We start from the raw sequence: 23,037 nt of genomic DNA, 5'->3' as shown, positions 1-23,037 counted from the left end.
CGAAGGCAGAAGAGTGGGTAGGTGATGGACGAAGAGACAGGAAAGATTTGAAGCATGAGAAGTACTTGATTTGCCATTGTTGGCTTTGAAGATGAAAGAAGGAGATCATAAGCCAAGGTATGTAGATGTCGTCTAGAAGCTGGGAACTGTCCTCAGCTGATAGCCTGCAAGGAAATGAGGTCCTCAGTTCCACAACCATAAGGACTTCAATTCTGCCAGCAACCTAAATGACCAGGGAAACAGAGTCTCCCTTAAGGGCCTCCAGAAGGGAATACAGCCATGCAAACATCTTAGTTTTAGCCTGTTGTGACCTGTTTTGGACTTTACCTTCAGAGCTATAAGGTAACAAATTTGTGCTTTTTAAGCCTGTAGGTTTGTGGTAATTTGTTACGGTAGCAATAAGAAACTAATACATGCAGCATTTGTACCATGTCAGTTACATGGAAAGAGGACTGTTTGTTTTGGAGGAAGAAGAATGATTTTTGAAGTTCTTCTCTAGAAAGACATTAGAGTTAAAGCAAAGCGAAATAAACTACACACACACACACACACACTACCCATTGTTGTTTTTGTTTTTTTGTTTACTATGTTTTGGCTCTTCTGACAGAAAAGTGCCAGGATTCTAAGACCTTTTATTGCCAGAAACTAGATATTTTTTTATACACAGATACAAAATATTAACTGATGATTTAAAAATAAACAGCTGTAATGGGATATTGCTTATAAAATATCTTTTATATGTGTCCATCTGTTTATGTGCCTGTTTTAGAATTATGCAGATTAATGAAGTTCATTCTTAGTCTTTGGAATACTTACAGGATATTATCACAGATCTGGCTACAAGTGTAGGGTGAGTCTATTTCTTAGTCATAGTTATTTAATTTCTAACAGAAGAATATATTTAGTCAAGATTTTAGTACAGTGAGCAGGAAATTTCTCATGGAATTTTCTATTGAGGCTACTTCTTCAAAATCATGTTTGTTTCACATTATGTTGTAAGGAATCCTTGTGATTTGGATGAAAGGAATGTTGAGCTGTTTCACTCTGGTCCCCTAATTTTGCTTCGTTGAGGGTAGTTTGCTTTTATCTTGTTTATAAATTTGAGTTTTGTAAACTATTTTATTTGGAAAAGAAAAAGTTCCTTTGCTAAAAGGGCTTTGAAAATGGAAGCCATATTTTTTCCTGGGAGAAGTAATAGAACATTCATTGGCAGCTGTAGGGTATGAGCCTTCACCTGGGAAAAGACTTGAGGAAGAATTGCATCTTGGGACAAAGTGGAGAGCATGAATGGTTAACATATGTATCAGCAGTCTATGTGGAGTAAGAGAGTGAGTGGGAAAAAATGGTGTTTTATTGGGATGTGCTGTGTGATAAACCACATCCTCCAGCTTGATCTAGTTACTCTTCAGGGATGGAAGAGTACCCAGGATATTGATCTCTTCTTTGGAAGATAAAGAAGCAAAGTAATCTCTGCTTGGTCTTTTCCATTAATGCCAAGTTGTGATAATTGCAGGACAGAAGGTAGAGGATAGAGAGAAGGTATTTTGTTTGTATGCTGTTGTTTTTGATGAAGTTTGAAGATACTGAAGAATAGCCACCTAATTGATTGATTTAGAGCCTTTCTACCTAAAACTAAGTACGAAATTGATATTTTAAAGTGAGTTAAATGGTAGCAACAACAATAAAAACTGCAAAGGATTAGTGAGGAAGACTTCTACTGAGGGTAAATAACTTTGAATAAATCTTGTTGAATGGGCACATGGAGGCTAGGTATTTTAAGATAATAATGAGAACAATACCGTATTCATAAACTTTTTTTCCATCAAAGTAATACTTTACTAATACTTTAGAGGCTTCATAATATCATAAAGTGATGCCATAAACTATTATAATCATTTCTGCTATGTAATTTGTGATTGAGAGACAAGAAAGAATAGGCTTTGAAACCATTTAGATCTTGATTTAAATCCCATTTCCATCCCTGTTTCTAACTGTGAATTACCAGAAGTTAACTTCTCACTCAGGTTTCAGAGGACTGTTAGGAAGATATAACAAGCCAGAGTAGATTTCCTTTGCCCCTGCCCAGTATATAGTAGGTCCTCAAAATATTGCTTTCCTCCTGTTTTCTTTCTTTAGAAATATAACTAAACAACAAATTTGTGTGATATTTTGATGATCACTTGGAGCATACATCATAATTTGTGATTGTGTGTTCTACTTCTGTGTGCTCAAAAATACTATTCCCCATCCCCCATTACATCATGTAATGCTTTTCTTGAAAAAAAAAAATGGTATTTTTGTACACACTTTTCTCATGCATATTTTTCTGGGAACAAGATATTGAAGTATTAGTGTAAAGATTTCTGCATTAAAGATGGACACTGGCAAGACACCGTGGCATGTGCCTGTAATCCCAGCTACTTGAGAGGCTAAGGTGGGAGGATCTCTTGAGCTCAAGGGTTTGAGGTTATCCTGGGCAATATAACAAGACCCTATCTTGGAGAGGCGGGGTGGGGGACAATACTGGAGGAGAGTAGAAACATTTAAGAAAAGTGAAAATCAAGTCTCTGAAATTTCTACTGAGGTAATAAATCATAATCATTCCTTTTAAAAATAATTTATTCCTTTAAAAAATAACTACATCACATAACTGAATTGAAAATGTATTTGGTGTTTTTTAAATAAAATTTCAGAATAATAATGATAAAAGTTTCCATTGATTGTTGTATTGCAGGTATTATGCTGAACATTGTTTGTGCTTATCTCATTGAAGCTTCACAACTCTGTGAGGTAGATGCTATCATTTGGCAGATGGGCAAAGAGAATCAGAATAAGATTAAGTAGCATTCCCGGATCACACAGCTAGTAGGAAGAAGACTTGGATTTCTTTTTCCTTTTTAAAAAAAAAATCTCTTGGGCAATTATTTGCTGTGTTGCAAGTTAGTTGTTGAATACATATGCCCTTAAAGTTTTTGATATGACTGGGAGGCTTTCTTTGAGGGTCATTCCTTTATAAGTAGTTATTATGTTACATACTTAACGTGCATAGTCATTCTGAAGTAAGTATTTGAGGTTACAATGTGAGTTTTCTTCCTCACTAAACATAGATTTTTTTCTTTTTTAACAATGGGTGAACTTGTTTCTTGGACTTTCACTTTTATTTCTTCAACTTGTACTCTGGTAGAGGTGGTAAGGGGATCAGACTTCTGTAAGACAAAAGTATATGTGAACTTAGAACTTTACTAAAATTTGGGTAGGGTTATAACAATATTGTTTGTCACCGGAAGCTGAATGAACTATACAGCTTTCTTTTTTAAATTTAATGTGATAGATGGCACCTCTTCCGTTGATGCGGCCTGCATTTTCTTTTCAACCATCATTTATCTCGGCTGAGATATGAGATTGGTTTGAGATTTAAATGTGTTCATTTTTAATATTCCAAGAAAATAAGAATACATTTTAGTGAAGAGTTTATATTTTGCTTCTGTTACTTAAAAATGTGTTCATTTTTAATATTCCAAGAAAATAAGAATACATTTTAGTGAAGAGTTTATATTTTGCTTCTGTTTACTCTAAATTTTAGAGAACATTTAAGGACATTAAACAGGCATCATTTAAATGGTCCCTGCAGTTTTAACATTTTAGTGAAGTATGAAAAAAGTACATATACTGTAAATGTACAGCTTAATGAATTTTCACCTCTATAGTTTTCATAGCCTGGCCTAATTACAGATACAAGAAAATAGAGGAAAACTTATTCAAGGAACATTCCAAAGGTTGGAAAAATCACAATGTTTGGTTGCTCAGGTCTCTAAAAATGGAAAATGGCAGGTTTCATATATGTAACATTATAACTTTGGGGAAATACATAGTTTTGAATGCAGGAGGAAGAAATGAGAAAAATGCTGTTATTCTTTAAAAAAATTTTTTACTAATATTTTGAGGCAGGGTCTTACTCTGTTGCCCAGGTTGGAGTGCAGCGGTGCAATCTTGGCTGACTGCAACCTCTGTCTCCTGGGCTTAGGTGATCCTCTCACCTTAGGCTCTTGAGTAGCTGGTACTACAGGCGTGCGCTACCATGCCCAACTAATTTTTGTATTTTTTGTGGAGGGATGGGGTTTTACTATGTTGCCCAGGCTGGTCTTCAATTCCTGGCCTCAAGTGATCCATCCACCTTCCTTGGCCTCCCAAAGCGCTGGGATTACAGGTGTGAGCTACCACACCCAGCCTATTATTCTTTTGGCTTAAACCAAATAATTGATAATTATGATATGTTTTCATCTTTTTCAGTTTCTTCAAAATATTACAAGGGAATGAGCATGTTGTATAGTATGCTCATAAATAAAAGATAACAGAAAACAAAACACAAGAGAAACAAGACCTGGATGTCTTAGTCAACAACTTAGTCTCAATCTAGACAGTACTTTGTGAGAAAATGTCTTTTTCTAAATATTATATCCAGATGACCAATTTATTTGATTTTCACAGGCTCAATTTTTCATATATATTTTTTATTTAATAATATAATTTTACATTTATGTTTGGTAATTATCAGTACGGACCCAAAATGTAACAGAGGAAGGAATTTTTATGAAGGCCTGCCATATGCTATATTTAAAAATTTTTTTAAATAAATGGGCTTGGAATAATCAGCTCAATTTTCTATATTTTTAAAATGAAATACTACTGTCATAATGCTTTCAATGGTTTAATAAAACAATGTTTCTTATAAATATTTTTAATTTGTAAAGTTATATTAATATATGTTCATTGTGAAAACTAGAAAATTGAGGCATATGTTGATTGCTGAAAATTAAAAACTACAGATATAACCTTGAGATTCATTATCAGCATTTTCAGAAACCTCTCAACTGTTTGCTTATGCGTTACTGTGTTTATTATACATACTATTTTGTACCTAAGATTACATTATGGACATAATGCCATGCTAATAAACATGATTGTATGTCATAATTTGAGTGGCTGGATAATATTTAAAAACTATCCAATACTTTATGTAATAATCTATTGTTAATTATTTTAGTCATACTTTTTTTTTTTACTGGTATAAACACTGTTTTGATCATCCTTAAACATACATCTTTGCACAATTGTTCAATTTTTTTCCTTATGATACATTTTAGAAGTTGAATTTCTTGGTCAAAGGTCATGTTTGAGGTTTTTGCTTAATATTTCAAAACAAAATATATTTTGTGTAGTCACGTGAAAAATACTCATAGGTGTATCGAAATTATCAGTCATAAGCATTTAAAAATTATTTGCTAGCCAGGCACGGTGCCTCACACCTTAATCCTGATACTTTGGGAGGCCCAGGTGAGAGGATTGCTTGAGGCCAGGAGTTTGAGATCAGCCTGGGCAACATAGTGAGACCCCCATCTCTTAAAAGAAAAATTAAAAATTGTTTGCCAAGCACATGTGAACATTATTTTGTATATTTGTATATTTGTATATTAATTTGTTTTAAAATTTATTCTAATTTGGATTTGTTTTTGCTGTATGTGATTGAACAGTTTTGTGTTTGTCATTCTTTTTCACTGGTGAGTTACCTGTTCGTATTCTTTGCCTATTTTCCTTTTGCCATGTTGGTTTGTAACTATTTTTTATACAGTAGAGGTAAATTTGCTTTACTACATAGGTTGTAAATGTGTTTCCCAGTTTATTCTTTGATGTTTTAGGTTTAATTTTAGAAGTTTTATAATTATACTTGTTCATCTTTTACTTAATAATGGATTTATTTGGTTCCTCATCATAATATTACAAAAATATTCACCTCCATATTCTTGGATATTTTTATGATTTTACTTTTATCTGTCTGCTATTTTTTTGGTATAACTTAGGCACATAGCAACCACATCTCACAACTCTAGGCAGTACCATTTACTGTCACATAGACTATAATGTGAACTGTGCTTCCTGGAGTTGTACAACTCACTGACTCTGGGAATGGTTAAGCATTAAACCCTGTTTTTCCATTGTTTAGTTACTTTTCCAACACTACTTAATGAATAATCCGTCACTTCACCACAGACTTGAAATATCTTAGTTTTCATAATAAATTCTTATATTTGCTTGAGTCTTGTATGGACTTTCTATTGCAGTTCAGTTGTTTGTCTGTTTTCCTTTTTTAAGTCTTGGGATTATGGTTTTTGTTGCATTTTAGTTATTATTCACTTATTACTATTTACAGCTAGTTTTTTAAGTGTTTTCTTTTTTATAGTTTTTAATAGGAAAATATAATTGGACATACGCATTTTCCACTGGCATTTTTTTTTCCAAGACTGTGTCTTTGAGTAATTTGTAAGTCATCTTAATTCTACATTTGAAAAATATGAAGAGATTGCTGCAATATTTGGATATGAATTATTTTCTGTTATATATTATGTTGTATTTTAAGTCTCGGTGATGAGTATCTGGTTGAAGATTTGTGATCAGGGATTGAAAATGAGCAGAATTGTATTTTAGGTAAACGGAAATGGAAATTATGAGAGACTGCTGGCCTCTGACTTGATTTCTTCACCTCACAGTGGTCTAGGATATTGAGGGTGTAAACTATGATGATAGAAATAGAAAGTGAAAATGTATGTTTTTCAACATACACTTGCATACTGGTAAGTCTAGAAAGACTTTCTCTAGGTTTTGGGATTAAATTATAATTTTTTTTTGGCTTGGGAAACATGAATATAACCTATTTTCCAGCTTTATCTCTGTCTGCTTCTACATTCATATAGTGTGGAGTATACTAGTCAAAGTGAATTGTTTCCTGGAGACTTGCTTTTCTTGCTTCTGTATAATTGCCCAAGTTTGTGCCTCTGCCTAATATGCTGTCCTTGCCCTGATGCCATCAGCCAGTCTCATCCCTCATTCAGAGTTCAGTGCCATTTGCTTTGTACAGCTTTTCCAGGTACATGTGCCTCCTTTTCCTTTGAGCCCAATTGCTCTTTGCTTATATTCTTATGATATTTTGCTTTGTGACATTGATGTTGGCACATTTATCTTATCATAAAAGAACCCCAATGTTTTATGAAATGTTCAAATTTGGCATAAGTGAGGGCTAAGTGCTGTCATAATGGACCCTTTAAAAGTGCTTTTATAATTTTTTTCAGTGCTTACAAGATAACAGACTTGTATACTCTAGTAACTGGGATATATGATTACTGTTGTCAGACAATTTAGTCTGGGTGTATTTGTGTCACTAGATTCTGTGACATGTTATTCACTAAGTTTTTAGAAACATTTATGTAGTTTGACAAGCTAGTTACATTGTAAAATTGGTAAGCATGTTGATATAAATAGTACCCATAGAAGAATACTGTATTTAAAAGGGTCTTATTTCTTGTATTTGACAATGGTGATAAAACATTTGTGTAGTGTCTTTTATCGTGTAGTTCAGAACACAGTTCTTTTAGCTCTTATTGTATCTGTTCTAACTGTATCTTTGAATCAAATCATCAGTTTTGAGAATCAGAAATTTCAGGCAAAGTAGACTTTTCTTAAAATTAGTTAATGAAAGTTCAGTTCTTTAGCTTATTTCAGAATTTGGTAACAGCAACTTCCGCATAAAACAGAGTGGCATTCTCGAGATTTTAGTCTTCGCTTCAGCTCCGGTGGCTGTTCAAGTTTTTGTTCTGCACTTAACCATTTCTCTGTCAATTATTTTCCATAATTTTGTTGAGAGAGAATATTTATGGAAGATATTTCTGAAGGTTATCAGTCCATGCTCCATTTCTCTTAATTAGTGAATCTCTGAAGGTTATCAGTCCATGCTCCATTTCTCTTAATTAGTGAATCTCTGAAGGTTGTGGGGTAAGGGAAGGAGAAAGTAACTGTACTAGAAAACCTAGAGGACATTTTTGTTTTTAAGAACGCTTGTCTTCTTTTCAGTTGGAGGTACTACCCTCCCCTTTCTACACAGTCTGATTGACCTCTTAGGTGTGTTACAAAATGATTCAAATCCACTGTTTTAACATTCTAGAATCTATCCCTGGATTAAACCAGAGTTGCAGAGGGTTTTATACCTAGACAACCATTCCCATCTAATTCTTTTTACTAAATTTCACTTTAGTTTGATGTTATTATTGTACATTGAAGAAAATTATAATCATTAGCTATGTAAGAATTCTTGTTGCCTTTTCTATAAGGTTTTTGTGGCCAGTGTTATACATTGAGGGATAGAAGAAACAACCATGTGAGACTTAAGGTATCGTTGTAGTTGTGGAAAACATTGAGAAGACCCGTGAGAGACATGGGAAGGCCCATGAGAGTCACTGCTCTCTGGTCTTAGTACCAATAGTTTGTACTTCTGCTGAGCATCTAGGGAGTTTTTAATGTTACCAATGCTGAGACATGTAATCAGCTCCTTTTCCCTGTTTAAATGACCTAGTAGAAAGTATGTAGAATTCAAAGAAAGAGCCTAAAATAAAAATTAAAAAGAAATCATAAGGAGCAATTTGTGGCTCACCTCTTGTAAGAATAGAAGACTTAATGATACAAGTATTTTTTCATTCTTTTCATGCTCTTTGCTCTGATTTTATTATTTTTTCATTTAGTGCAGTTGTGTCTAAAATTCTTAAAGTCATCTTGCTGGTAGCGATGGTGCCCGCCTGTCACCCCAGCCACTCGAGAGGCTGAGCAGGGAGGATTGCTTGAACCCAGGAGTACGAGGCCAGCCTAGGCAACCTAGTGAGACCCTGTCTCAAAAAAGAAAAAGAAAATGCTAAAGTTATTTTATATTATCTTTAGGATAAGGGAGGATATATATAAATAAAATTATATCTAACATTTACCAGTTTTGCTTCCCTGCTTTCTTCCTAACACTGACGATGAGTTTTATTTTAGTTTTGGGTTACATACTCTTTGGAGGATCTTACTGAATTTGTCAATCTTTGTTCTAGGAAAAAAAAAATGCATAACCACACCCGTGACATTTTGCATCTGATTTAGGGTACTTTATGAGACTCTAGGAAACCCTATACTAAAGCCATTGTTTATCTGGAATATATTATTTGGCAAATATTTTTCTATAACGTGGCCATATCCAATCACCTGAATTATTGAATTATGGTCTTTGTATTTTTTTTTTTTTTTTTTTTTTAGATGCAGTTTCGCTCTTGTTGCCTCCCAGGCTGGAGTGCAATGGTGCGATCTTGGCTCATGACAACCTTTGCCTCCCAGGTTCAAGTGATTCTTCTGCCTCAGCTTCCCAAGTAGCTGGGATTACAGGCATGCACCACCACACCCGGCTAATTTTGTATTTTTAGTAGAGACGGGTTTCTCCATGTTGGTCAGGCTGGTCTCGAGCTCCCGACCTCAGGTGATCCACCCACCTCAGCCTCCCAAAGTGCTGAGATTACAGGCATGCGCCACCACGCCCAGCCTTGTCTTTGTATCTTTAAGTTGTATTCACTAGCAGCTGATTTTCAGTAATGCTCATTTTCAATAAGTTGTGATAGGTTAGTTTCATGATTAAATCAATGAAAATACTAAAAACCAAAAGTAATAACAAAAGATAATATCGGTGTGGTTGGAAAAAGTTCTTAGTGAAAGAGTTAATAAGAAATGTTCCTAGAGTAGTGTTTCCGTAATACCATTTGCGGCATTTATCAAGTATCAGTGTTACTTAAACTATTATAATACAGAATAGGAATTTAAAGGATGTCATAAAATTATCAAAGATTAGGTTACTGTTTACTAAATTGCATTAATGGTACAAAGTAAATAATAATAGCAAAAGAAAAATGTTTGATTCAAACCTCTACCTAACCTGAATGGCATTTGTTCAAAACATACAAAATACAATTTGTAAGTATTTTCACTGCAAGTTTATTTTAGAAGTAATTCTTTTATGTCAGTTATGTTTCAGTAGAAGTTTTATAGTGAAATGAACAAAAATGTGCAAGAATAGTACTTCTGGTTTGAGTAAGAATTTTATGAAAAATAGTAGCCATGCAATTTTATAATTAATTGAGTAGTTTGGTTGAGTGAAGTACATAACAGTTTATGGTGAATGTTTTGTGTTTGGTAGCATTTTATCTTCTGAGAGTATATGGTTCTTAAAGGAAACTTTTGTCTAGATAACCTTGTTTAAAGAAACAACATTTTATTTCTTAGAAATCTAAGGTAGTACTGGATTATAGTATGTGTAATCCAACTAAAATTTAATCAGTTAAAATGAAGTAAATGGAGGAGTTTTTTCAAGAAGGCAGTACAGTCTGAATTAAGAGCTGCTTCTGTACCTTTTCATTTATTACCTGAATATCACCTTGATACATAGTCTGTCTTCTGATATCTAAAGTAGTAATTCTTAAACGTCAGCACACAAATCACCTGAGAGTACTTATTAAAACATATATTGGTTGGGCGCGGTGGCTCACACCTATAATCCCAGAACTTTGGGAGGCCAAGGTGGGAGGATTGCTTGAGACCAGGAGTTTGAGACCAACCTTGGCAACATAATGAGACCCTGTCTCTACAAAATTTTTTTTGTTAAATTAGCTGGGCATGGTGGTGCCTGCCTGTAGTCCGGGCTACTCAGGAGGCTAAGGTGAGAGAATCGCTTGAGTCTCAGAGTTCGAGGCTGCAGTGAGCCATGATTGTACCACTGCACCCCAACCTGGGTGAGAGAGCGAGTCCCTGTCTCCAAAAAAAAAAAAAAAAAAAGATTTTTTTTTTTCAGGATTGCAACCTCAGAGATTCTGACTCAGTAAGTCAGAGGGTCAGAGATGGGGCCCAGGAATTGGCATTTTAAAAAGTACCACAGAATCTCTGACAGAGGTGGACTACATTTTGAGAAACAACCTTCTAAACAAGATACAACAGTAGGGTCTGAGGTTAAAAATTTGTTCATTTTCAGTTCCACTAATATTTACTTATCAGTCGGTATGTATCAGGTACTTTTTTGGGAGGCATTATAAAAGCAGTATAAAAGTATTATAAAAGTAGTGCGAAAGTACATTAGTATTACCAACTGTTATTGTATTGTGTGCATTTAAGACAATTTTTATAAAATTGTTAGGTAGCTACAGTTTGCTAGCATTTTGTTGTTTGTAAGAAGTGATAGTTGGAAAAAATTTAACAGCAAAAGAAAAGACAAAGCTTTTTTAAGAATTGAGAGTGAGACTTTTTAAAGTACAGAGTATGTAAATTTGATATTTTATATTTCAACCTGTCCTAAGGCATTAGCAATATTTTGGATGAAATATATATCTTTGATTCTTCTTTACCCAATCAATATGCAGTATACCCAACCAGTGTACTCAGTTTATAGTATATGACATACGGGATTGTGTGTAATATTACTGGCTGATTGAAGTATAAATATATTAATATATAGTTATTACCTCACTACAGTCCCATATGTATTTCTCACTCCTACAGTCTACATTTAATGTGGCCAGTGCTCTCATTTGTTAGCATTGACATTTTAAAATTTTATATTAAATTTAAAACATTTAATTTTTCAAATCTTATGAGTATTATGTGTCCACAGCTGTCTGAGGGAAAAGCAGTTTCCCCATAACCTTGTCATCCTCGCTAGGCACTTTCTCTCTTCATCCTGATAAATTGGTTGATGTGCTTTGGTAGTCTGCCTTGCTTAATACCTCTGAGAAAAATATGACATATTGCTCTCATGGAAGCAGGGTGACGAAAATGACCTCAATCCCAGACAGACTTAGCTCACCTCCCTTATCTTACTTGATGCTTCAGGGTTTGATAGTGGCAGGGAGTTGATATTGGTGTCAGTGACAGGAATGACAGCACATTTTAACACTTGCTGGTGCAAGTACAAAGCTGTCATATTTGAAAGCCATGGATACAGCTTTTGGAGGCCTGTAGAAAATGTGTGAATAGAATGGGAGAGACACTTAGGATTATTTTCACATGTTGTTTTAATATGAGCAAGGGAAGAAATATTATTGTGATTACGTTCACTTGGCTTTTTTTGTCCTGAAAAAAATGAGTATTTCTGAAAAGTTGATGGCTTTTGTATTAGTGATAAGCCCACTTTTCCATTTGTTTCCACATTTCAATGCCATTTTGTTCTAAATATCTATAAATTGTAATATTTAATATTTATTCTACTTGTTATGATGGAGTGTTTGTTACATTTCTAGTATGTGCAGCCTCTCAATGGAGGTATCTTTTGCTTTTTTGAATGCTTTTTAGAAAAAAGTCAATCTTCAAATTAGTTTCTTTTGTGAGCTCTAACCTACAGTTCTGTATTCTATTTGTATTTCTCTAAGAGCTTAGCATCTTTGAATATTTTAGGTCTTTTTCCAGCCTCATCTGGGTTCTTTTATCTCCTTACTTTCTCTTTTACGATATGATCTGAACTTCTAAATTTCTAACATTTATTATTGGTCAACTCATTTTTAACTTTCTTAGAGTTCACTGCAGTCCCTGAGTGGGGGCTTACATTCATGAGTACATACAAGTGCTCATCTGAGATACAAAGAAAACAGTTGGTAAAAGTTTACTTTAGTTTTCTTATTTCTCATCTTATTTAGTGGAAAGGATAAAAGAAATACATTATTTTATGGTTTTCCCATTGCTTCTTGCCTTCATTCTGAAATATAACCTTCTCAGTTGCCAAAGGTAACTTGGCAATTAAAAATTTTAATTTTTAATTGAAACTGAAAATGTGAATTTTCTAACATGATTTTGAAATACAGTTTGAAGTCACTTAAATGGAATAGAAAAAGCTTTATTTGCCCTTTAATTACTATTATCCTTTAGAAATGTTGCTATTTTAAAACATTTTAATTAAAAACTATTTTTATGTAGCCATTAACCAAGAATGAGGACGATATGTTTATAAAGAGTTGGATGGATGCCCGTAATAAATTATTCAGGGAAAAAAGCAAAGGATGACATTTGTGTGTTTTACTTCATATACATTGGTATTTTCTCACTGTGTATTTTTTATAGTTAAAATAGTTATTAGAAAATATGTGTTTAATGGAAAAATGGAATAAACCAATTGAAAAATATATAAAGTAGATAATTTAAAACATCAATTCGAAATTTTCATTCTGAATAGCTTCTAATAACTAGAACATTATTTAATGTTATTTTACTTCATTGAGTTTTCTGCCTTGCCAGATAATCTTTTTGTTTTTGCCTGTGTTATCAATGTAATTTATGCAAAGCATAATTAAATAGTTATTTGATTATTGCGGATAATCTGTTTCTTATGGTCTTCCTTATGGTCATCATTTTTAATTCTTTAGTCTCTTATGCCAGTTTTCTTTCCTAGCTAGTTAGTAAATATTGATTCTGCCTTCCCGTTGCCTGTCACATCTGTACACTCCCTTGTCAAGCTAGTGCCATCACTTTTTGCCAGGCCTTTCACTAGCTATGAAGGTGATGGCAGCAGCTTCCTATCTTCTGTGTCTCATCAATTCTGTCTATGTGTTGCTGTTTTATTTGTTTTTTTGAAGCTCATTTTTTCACCTTGTAATTTCCCTGCTCAGATACCTCTTCTAGCATAAGATAGAAGGCTTTCTATCTTATGGCCCAAATTTAACTTTCCAGATAACTTCTCGCTACTGTATTACCTTTCTTCCAAAGAACAATTTGCTCTTCCAGAATATGCTGCAGCAGCTTTATTCAGCAATGTTTTTCTTTATACTGTTCTTAAATTCAACATGATCCCTTTCTTCTAAAGTCTATTAAGAACTTTATTCTTCTTTTATAGTATTTACCACATCTGCCTCTGTTTTTAGGTATTGCCATACTTTTTAATACCTTGACTCTAGATTTTAAGCTCTTGAGGGTAATGACTCTTTCATATAATTCAAAGTATCTGCCAAAATGCCTCTTTTCTGTAAGATTTTAAATGCTAATTGAATCACAAAGTTTACTTAATTGTATAATCATGAAATGCAATAAAATTAAAAGTTTTATTGACTTTGAGAAGTAGCGTTGAAATACTGTGTGGAATAAGCCCTACTAAGGTCCTATTTTCTAATGATTTTAGATTTTTTAACCCTTAAGTCTAATTTCAGTTCATTGAAGAATCTGGTTTTTAATGCCCAAGGAACTGAGATTTTGCTACACATTCGTCCCCCCTTATCTTCATGGATACATCCCAAGACCACCAGAGGATGTCTGAAACTATGGATAGTATTGAACCCTATAGATAGTATATCATGTACTATGTTTTTTTCCTATACATACATAACTATGATAAAGTCATATATCAGACACAGTAGGATATAACAACAACTAATAATAAAGTAGTACAATTATACATAAATTTATAAATAAGTTTAAATATAACAATTTAAAACTTATAAATTGTTTATTTCTGGAATTTTCCATTTAATATTTTTGGACCACAGAGATGACCATGCTAACTGACCATGGGTAACTGAAACTGCAGCAGGTAAAACCACGGATAGGGGGAGACTACTGTTATTTTAGTTAAAGGATGAAAGAATAGAACATACAACTAACAATTGACTTGGGTCAGAAGTACAGAATTATCATGAATGGCATTTTAAAAGACATATAATTATAAATAATTCTACCTTCACAATAAGTTTGAACGTTTGTTCAGTAGTAGTTGGTAGAGTAACAACTCCCTTAAATTAACACACAAAACAAAGCAAATAAAATTTACCACATCTTGTTGAGCTCATATTTGGTTGGTATTTAAAATACTATGCGGAATAAGCCCTACTAAGGGCTACTAAGGGCTTTTTATCCTTTGGAAGAAATGACCCAATTAACTATGTAGAAATTGATATCTATGCCTATGATTTATGATATATGGATAGAAAAATTTAGTTTTAAGAAAGATCCCATATTGAGTTTATTGTTGCCTCTATTGCGTTTGCATTTTCAATTTTTTCATTCTAACAGGAAGAATTAGCCTTAATGCTTTTTTGAGCAAAATTATTTGAAATAAAGTGAAAAATTCACACATTGTAATGAAGACCAACATAAAGAAAATAGAAATATTTCATCTTTTCATAGAACAGATGTTTAATACAAAAAGTTGTCTAAGCTTCTCATTCTCACATTTAAGCTGAGGTCAGTAGTTGGAAACATAGTTGTGACTTGTTCTTGAAGCTAAATTTTTAACACATAAATATTATTTTGGTTTACATATTATATACTACTTAGCACATTAAAAAGCTGTTAGAAGTTTTCTGATAGGTATGTTTTCTTTGTCGTAAATCAGTTGATGCACTTTTGTATACCTGAAAGATCATTACAGATGGTCAAAAATGCTTGTTAAATGTCTGCTTCAGTGTCAAGTATAGAAATGATAGCAGTTTAAAGGGCAATGTAATATTTACCATTTATTTCTTATTTAATTTCTTATTACAGAGGACAAGAAGGCATGAAAGCAGTTTAGACAAATATATTAGAAATCTCTTTTTATACTGAGTTCTTTGGCATAGTTATAAACCTGAAGAATAAAAATATTTAAAACACAAGGGAGTTTTTCTTAATATGAAGGTTCTAAAAATAGTCTAATTTTTATTAAGATTATAAAACTAGATACTAAAATTTTAATTTATGCTTGGGAGTCCAATTATAAAAATCATTTTTTAAATTTTTAAATGAAGATATTAATGAGTTTGTTTTACTTCCTGGGGTAAAAAATAAAAGAAGATTAGGAGCTAGTCTGTGCCAAATGTATTTACCAGACGAAAATTTTCTTAATCGTTTTGTGCCTGAAGTGTTAATTTCTCTTTGGGGTTTCAAAAAATATCTTACTTGCTTATACTACCTTTTGTCAAATTGAAGCATTTTTTTTAAATTCCAAAAAACAGTAGAAAATAAGACAGAAGGAAATTGGGCTTTTGCCAAGATTTGACATTATGTTAACATTATTATCAGAAGTAAATTACTATTTAATTTGTCATGTAACCTTAGTGAGTTCAAGCTATTGCATGGTATTCATTTCTCCAAGGATTAGGGTATTCAGTAAACTAGACTGGATAAATCTCATTTATTTATATAAAAGTGATATATTATTGAATTTTTAGACATTTAATATTTTCTTTAAAAATGAATTGCTACTTGGTTTAGTGGATACGGTTTCAGAAAATAGAATAAAAGTTGTTCAGCTGACCAATTACAATGCAGTATATTCCTATTTTAAATAACTTATTGCTAAATTTCTGATAGTGATATTGACAGTTATTGATAGAGTATTACATTATAACAATTGGAAAATATTTGTTTGATATGAGATTCCCAATCCTTGTAATCTGTAGTTAGGGTTAGTAATTTCATGATTTTCCCACATGAATTGAGGGTGGGAGAGAAAAATGCCTAAAGTTAAGTGATGGTACGGTAGAAAAGTGACAAGACTTATTGTTACCTTAGTGATTTCATTGTGGGAATAAAACAACTACATTTTGAATTACTTGGGAGCTATGATTTGGTAGGAACATTGTATAAACTATATTACTCTAAAGTTGTATGTATCTAAAATTAGAGGCTTTGTTAGACTTTTCTATAATGATTTAAAGTCTTTTTTTTTCATTCCTGGTATTCAGATTTGGGTAGTTAACTTTCTATTATACAAAAGGGCTGAGTTGAATAAAGTTAGGAAGTCAGTTTATTTTGATGTACTTTTTTTTTTTTTTTTTAAATCATTGTACTATATGAATCCAGAGCATTTGGCTTAGACTTAAGCAAAGTGAGGAAGGAAGAAAGAGGCTGGTGCTTTAGTATTCTTCCTTCCCTTTATTTTCATTTCATTTGTATATTATAGGCATACTGTCCTTGAACTTAGAAAATCAATCTTTTTTTTCCTAGTAAACATGAATTTTAAAGTTTCTCTATTTTGGTGTGTATACAGAGGTTTTTTTGGTTCATTAATTTTAAAATTTTGATAAATTCTATGATTTTTTACATTTAAAAGAATAAAGCTTCATACGTACTTAATTATTTTTGATGCATCATATATAGCAAATACACTATACCAGGAAACATAGCATAGTGGTATGGAAAATACTGGATTGTTTTGAGCCCATAATTTTGGTTTTTAGATTAAAATGCTACTCCAGTTGTAATATAAATATATCTGTAGTTCGTGGCTTAGAAACAATGCATTTTAACTTAAAAAATAAAGCAAGGATACCTATGTCAGTTACATTTTAAAGTTATACACTGTTTTAAGGCTATGTATTTATTCTTTAAAAAATATGACTTACATGAATATTTTCTGTTGGACATAATATTGACAAAATATACACATGATAGTACTTTAACAAACTGCCATGCAACAAATACATTAAGTAATGAAGAAATTGAATATATATGACCTATCTAATTGACATTCACATTGAAAATTTACAACATAATCAATACTTAAAATATTTTTCTTATATTTGGCAGTAATATCAGTTTTTACAATTTAAATTTAAAACTCATTTGAATGTGGATTTGGTGAAACTTAGACTTTTCTCTAGTCTGTGACAACCTGAGGCACTAAACATTTTTCTCTTATTTCACTATCTTCAAAGGTAATTTTTTTGTTTCTTTTAGGATCTATCCAAGAGTTGTGTATTACAGCATTATTAGGCAGGGGATCAGCTTCTACTATAGAGACAACTCGCTTTTTCATTTTACTTTTCAAGACCTTTTGAAATTTTTGTCTAGTGAATGCATATAATAGAGGGTGAAATATAGTTGTTCCATAAGCCATGACTAAAAAACACAATCTTAATTTTACTAAAAGGTCACTTGGGCCTAAACATAAAATGGTGGTATTTAAAACAGAAATTGGTGTCCAGCAGAGAAGAAATGTAGATATAATCAGTAAAGACATCCTGAAGACTCTCTTTTGTCTTTCTCGTCGTTCACGGTGTCGTTTCACAGCTCGCCGGAGGGCAATTATTACAGAAACTGAAGTTCTTACACCAAAGACTACATTTCTCCCACCACTGCTTTGTGACATGTCTGTAGCCTCATGTTGTGTGGTTAGAGAAATTGTCTTTTTCTTTCTTGCTTTCTTCTTCTGCCCTGTTGAAAATCTTGTGCCTATTCGAATATTAAGAGCCTGAAGTATTTTGGTGTATGTGATTAACATTACTACAACAGTGAAAAAGAATATTGGGATCTGTACTAACAGGTGATAATACATTCCCAGTTCAGTGTAGTATTCATTTGTACTGACACATAAAAGTGTCTTGTTTTCCCAGGTATTTCCACTTTGAAGACTGAAAAAATTTACCTCAATAAAAGGAATCAGGAAAGAGAAAAAAGAAAAAATCCAAATGGATATCATTAACATTACAGCTCTGCCCATTGTCAGAATTCGATTTGCAGGTTTTACAGAGATGTCATATCTGTCCAAAGTGATAGCAAAAACGTTGATTGCTGTTGAGACACTTGCAAAAGATACACAAGCCTCATGGAAACAGCAAATGAGAGCAGTGTTACTCTCCAGTGAAAGCAGAAGGATAACTATAGTTAGAGGAATACATCCCACACAAATTATTACATCAAGTACATGAAGATTCATTGTAATAATGTTACTGACAGAGTTGATTAAGTTGGATTTCATGCAGTAAAGTACCAATACGGTGAGGTTGCTGCCAAGTCCCAACACAATTTCTAACATAAGAAATCCGGTGAGAGACACTTGAAAGCTTAACGGATATGATAGTGGTTGGTACATATTGGTGTTGATGTCATCAATGTCATCTCGCACTGTAATGTTAGATTCAGACTGCATGTTGATTTCCAGAATGGGAGAAAAACACATTCTTTTGGAGCAGTTGGTTTTTTTCCCTAGAAAGTGAAATAGAATAAACTATTTGATATTTGGCAATTTATATGACGTATAACGTGTTCTTTGTAAGAAAAAAAAATCTTTCAATTGTGTACTTAGTTTAATTTTTAAGCTTGTAAACTATTAATAGAATATGAAGAATTAAGAACCATCAAGTTTGCATTGTTTTGATATAAAAGAAAATTGTGTTTTCCTTTTGAAGAAATAACTATGGAAATTGTTCCTCTGTAGTGTAAAGTTACTTAATATGCTAAAGGGCTTTTCTCATTTGAGTATTTCAAGCTTATTATTTGAGATAAAGTGTATTTTTATATGATAAAACTACCTAGCATACAAAATTAATTTCATCCCAGTGTCTTAAAATTTCATTTAAATGTTGTGAGTAGGTACCAAATGAATGCTATTTTAATATGCTCTAGCATAATGAGTGTAGGTGTAAGTTATTCCTGTGAGATTTCAAATGAACAGGACAAGTGTTCATTTAAAATGACAAATGGTACAGAGCACTAGTTTAAGATGCTTTATCCATGTTGATTGAATTCATATTCAGAAGTCAACAATGTGCTTGGTGATATTTGGGGTTATTTCCCACAGAAATAGGCCAATGATAAATATTTTACATATCACAGTTACAGTGCTCACTGAACTTTGCAATTGGCAAACTTAAAAATTAGAAGAAATGGGACATTATGCTAAAATAAAAAGCTACAAAGCTTGGTAAAAGAGCACTAATCACTCCTATGAAATGATTTATTTTGTGACCACACCCTCTTGTATCTTGTGGAAACAGAAAATTGAAATTTAATATCACATTAAGAAATAGCCATTTTTGAAGTAGTTTAAAGGAATATATCAGTTGACATTGTTTAAACTGAATTTTTAAAGTAAAAGATGAAATTTTAGAGAAAAGGAGTATGTGAAGCCCGTTTTTTGAGGAAGCTTTTAAAGTTACACATTACCTGTGAAACCTTTTGTATATATCACCCATTGTCTAATTTTGAAGAAAAATTAAAAAAATACAAACGCTTTTGCTAATTCATGCAAATCTATATTTTAATATATAGGGGTTTAGAATAATTTGTAAAAAATAATGTCTAATGTTCTGGGCTAAAATGTCAGTTAATCAGTATATTCATTTTAAAATATGAACTCATACAACCAACTATATTTCACATTTCAAATACAGCATTTCAACTGCAAAATCATATTAAACATAAATTATAAAAGCTAATAATTTTCAAAATTCATGTTAACTTTCACTTGATGTTATATTTGACAGGTTTTAGAATACAGTTTTATTTATGCATGTTTTCTGGGAATAATATTGCAGAAACACAAATGGTAACATTATTTCTTTTGAATTAGTGTGAAATATTACTAGAGGTATATTTATTCAAGTAAGCTATGGTCTTAGCTAACATTGAAATCCTATAAAAATGGAAAATTTTAAGTGTGCCAAATTTTCTGAACTGACAGATTAAACATCAGGTCTTTATCACATCAGTTAGATTTATAATTAAATAAAGCAGAAATGTCAAGTTAAATGATGATTAAGAAAAATACATTTTCTTTAGAGCAAGATTCTGTTCTTTTGTAAATGTTAAACAGTGTGGTGGGGTGCATGCATCTTCTGACCTACCTGTTTGCTGTTGCCTTATGGGCCTTTTGGTTCACTATGGCAGTTTTTGACAAATTGATACATGATATCATTGACAGATTTTGACATGAATTTTTACCTGACAACAGTGAAGTAGCTGTGTTTTATTTCATGTCTTGTAGGAATTCTTTCGTTTTCTCTCCAATACTTCAACTGCATGCATTATGAGATTTAGTTGGCTGATGGATTTCTAAAGAACAGTACATAATATTTGTATTTGTTTTGCTTTAAAAAGTCACGGCCAAGAGAAATTTCCTCAGATGATAGGAATTATGTTTCCCTTTGATGGAGTACATGATAATATTTCTTTATTTTCCAGAATATGTGAAAACAAAAAAGGAAACATAAGGTTTGTAGCTTCTAAAATATATTTAGACATCCTTTTGTTACCATTGTAAATCTGTTTTTAATAGCAGTGCTCACTATTTTGAAATGATTTCTTGATCACATAACTTGCTTTATATTATAAATCCAGGCCATGTCCTTTTGATAAAAACCATCTGCTGTTTAATTTTGTTTGTTTTCATTAGAAGAGGATACATAATTGGTCATAAAAGTCAGATAGAAAAATCCATTAGTCATACCAATTGATATGAATATCTGAATATTTAGTGCAGAAAACACTTGCTAAATCTTCCTTTTGTGTGCTGATAAAGTATTTTGTTTTCTTTTTGGAAATTCATGTTTCATTATGTCTTCCAGAATCAGTAACTTCCACAATTCTGGTATATAAAAGTATAAACTTCCCCTTTTAAAAATTCTTTTCAGGCTTTTACAGTTATATTGTTTTTCTTTTTGTGGTTATTTTATGTAGCATCTTCTTAGGATACAGTTGATTTTTTATATTCCATCAGTAATGTAGACCTATTCCCTGGTTTTAACTCCTTAATGTCTTAAAGTCATGTTACAAGAACATCTTGCAGTTCGTAGTTCAGACAGCTAGGGAGATGCTCAGTCAATTGCATTCTTCATATTGTCAGTTGTAAATACTGAATTCGCTGCTATCGGCCCTTGTGAAAAGAAGAAAATTGGTTAAGAAATAGGGTTTTTAATAATTTGCAATTAATTGAAAGTTACTTTAGTTTTGTTTAAAAACTATCCAGTATTTGTTATCAAAATAACCAAACTGTATTATTAGAGCCACAGCTATATGCATAAAATTAAGTTTCTTTAAATAAAAGTCTTTTTTCCTAATAAAGATTGTATATATTATGTATTATGTTATTTAACAATAGAGTTCACATTTCAAATACAATTGTGAGAGAAAAGCTATATTTTTTAAAACTAATTTCTGCTCTCATTTTAGAAGCTAACCTGTATTTTCAGAGATGATGAACAATTAACATACACTAAACATACTGTTATTTCTTCTTTGTAATAAATTTAACAACATTTTTTGCTGTAAAAATATTGTAACTTGCCTAGTTATTAGCACATGCTTTGAATTTTAACTCATTAAAACATTTCATAAAATACTATAAATTTCCATTGATGAATTGTTCATGTGGTTGAAATACAAAAGGTAATAAAAATTGTAACTGCAAATTAATTTTCAATGAACTTGCCCAATAATAAACTTAACATAAAATTAAGTAATAAGTAACAGCAAAATAGTAAACCTAGTTCTTTTAAGAAACATAAGCATTTTGGAACACTGGAGAAAAACTGTACTGATTACATTAAAAATATTTAGTATATCTGAAGTGACTCAAAAGCTGTCTTCATAGTGAATTTACAAAGAATATTTGTATTTAACAATGCATCCTAAAAAATTACATTTAAAATGTAGCATGTCTTAAAAGAAATAGATCTTAAAATACATGTCTAGCAATAAGTAGAATTAAACAAACTCTTAAAATTTAGGCTGAAATTTTTCAAAGTAATTTTTACCCCACTATGCCGGTTCAAAAGCAGCTGTATACTATAATAGGAACAAATCTTACCTCCGCTAAAGATTTGATAAATTCTTGATGTAGTTGAAGCATTTCCAGTTTGGATTGATTCATTTTGTTCACTTGTTAGTAGAGGACTGGGGGAAGAGGGTCATAAACATCTCTTCGAAAATGACCTTAATGAAAATACATGTCTGTAGTGTGCCATTGTTTCAGCAGTACTGCTAATGTATGGAACATGTAGTGCTGCTTAGAGGCTGCTGCAGTCTCTCACTCTTCCTACTGTGGAATCAATAAGCATCTGAAAATACATAATGAAAGTAATTTGACATACTGAAGGCTTCTTGTCTCCAGAGACAACATTTAGATTCAGTCTTTCTAAAAAGGAACGGCACTGCTTTTCAGAGGAAAGCCTGTTCCGGGCAGCTTTTGCAGAATGACAGCCTACCTTGTCGCTTCTCTCCACTGCAGAGAGATGCAGTGCATTCACTAATTTTGATTGGTCAGTTGTATTGGGCTTAAACTGTGCTTCATATGTATAGCAGGGATTTCCCCCGCTCCCCACTGTTTTATATAAAGGACACTTTTTTAAAAAGGCTAAATTTATGAGTGGTTGTATGTTGTTCTTAAATAGAATATGTGTAAATTAGTATTTTAAAAATGTGTATTCTATTCTGGTTTGTTGGTCACTTATGCCAAACATTAAAAAA

At 32.2% G+C, this 23,037-nt stretch overlaps 2 protein-coding genes across 4 annotated transcripts in view; one reads left to right on the top strand and one right to left on the bottom strand.

Annotated features, from left to right (window-relative positions):
* COG5 (component of oligomeric golgi complex 5) overlaps window positions 1-23,037 on the top strand; it is a 377,356-nt gene that overhangs the window by 71,215 nt on the left and 283,104 nt on the right. The window lies entirely within an intron of this gene.
* On the bottom strand, window positions 11,622-22,814 carry GPR22 (G protein-coupled receptor 22). 3 transcript variants are annotated; one of them, XM_063667703.1, is made up of 2 exons: window positions 22,379-22,814; window positions 11,622-21,445 (listed from the first exon to the last, which is right to left on the bottom strand). In XM_063667703.1, exon 2 carries the CDS (start codon window positions 18,749-18,751, stop codon window positions 17,450-17,452), a length of 1,302 nt encoding a protein of 433 aa, XP_063523773.1. In that variant the 5' UTR covers window positions 18,752-21,445; window positions 22,379-22,814; the 3' UTR covers window positions 11,622-17,449. The 3 variants fall into 3 exon arrangements, with proteins under 3 accessions (XP_063523773.1, XP_054350197.1, XP_054350196.1); XM_054494222.2 differs by lacking the exon at window positions 22,379-22,814 and having other exon boundaries at window positions 11,622-18,777; window positions 20,515-20,586; XM_054494221.2 differs by lacking the exon at window positions 22,379-22,814 and having other exon boundaries at window positions 11,622-18,777; window positions 20,418-20,573.

This window comes from Pongo pygmaeus, chromosome 6 (assembly GCF_028885625.2).
Source record: "Pongo pygmaeus isolate AG05252 chromosome 6, NHGRI_mPonPyg2-v2.0_pri, whole genome shotgun sequence".
NCBI lineage: Eukaryota > Metazoa > Chordata > Mammalia > Primates > Hominidae > Pongo > Pongo pygmaeus.
The sequence above is the reverse complement of the archived record's forward strand: the minus strand, read 5'-3'. Positions and strand labels throughout refer to the sequence as shown.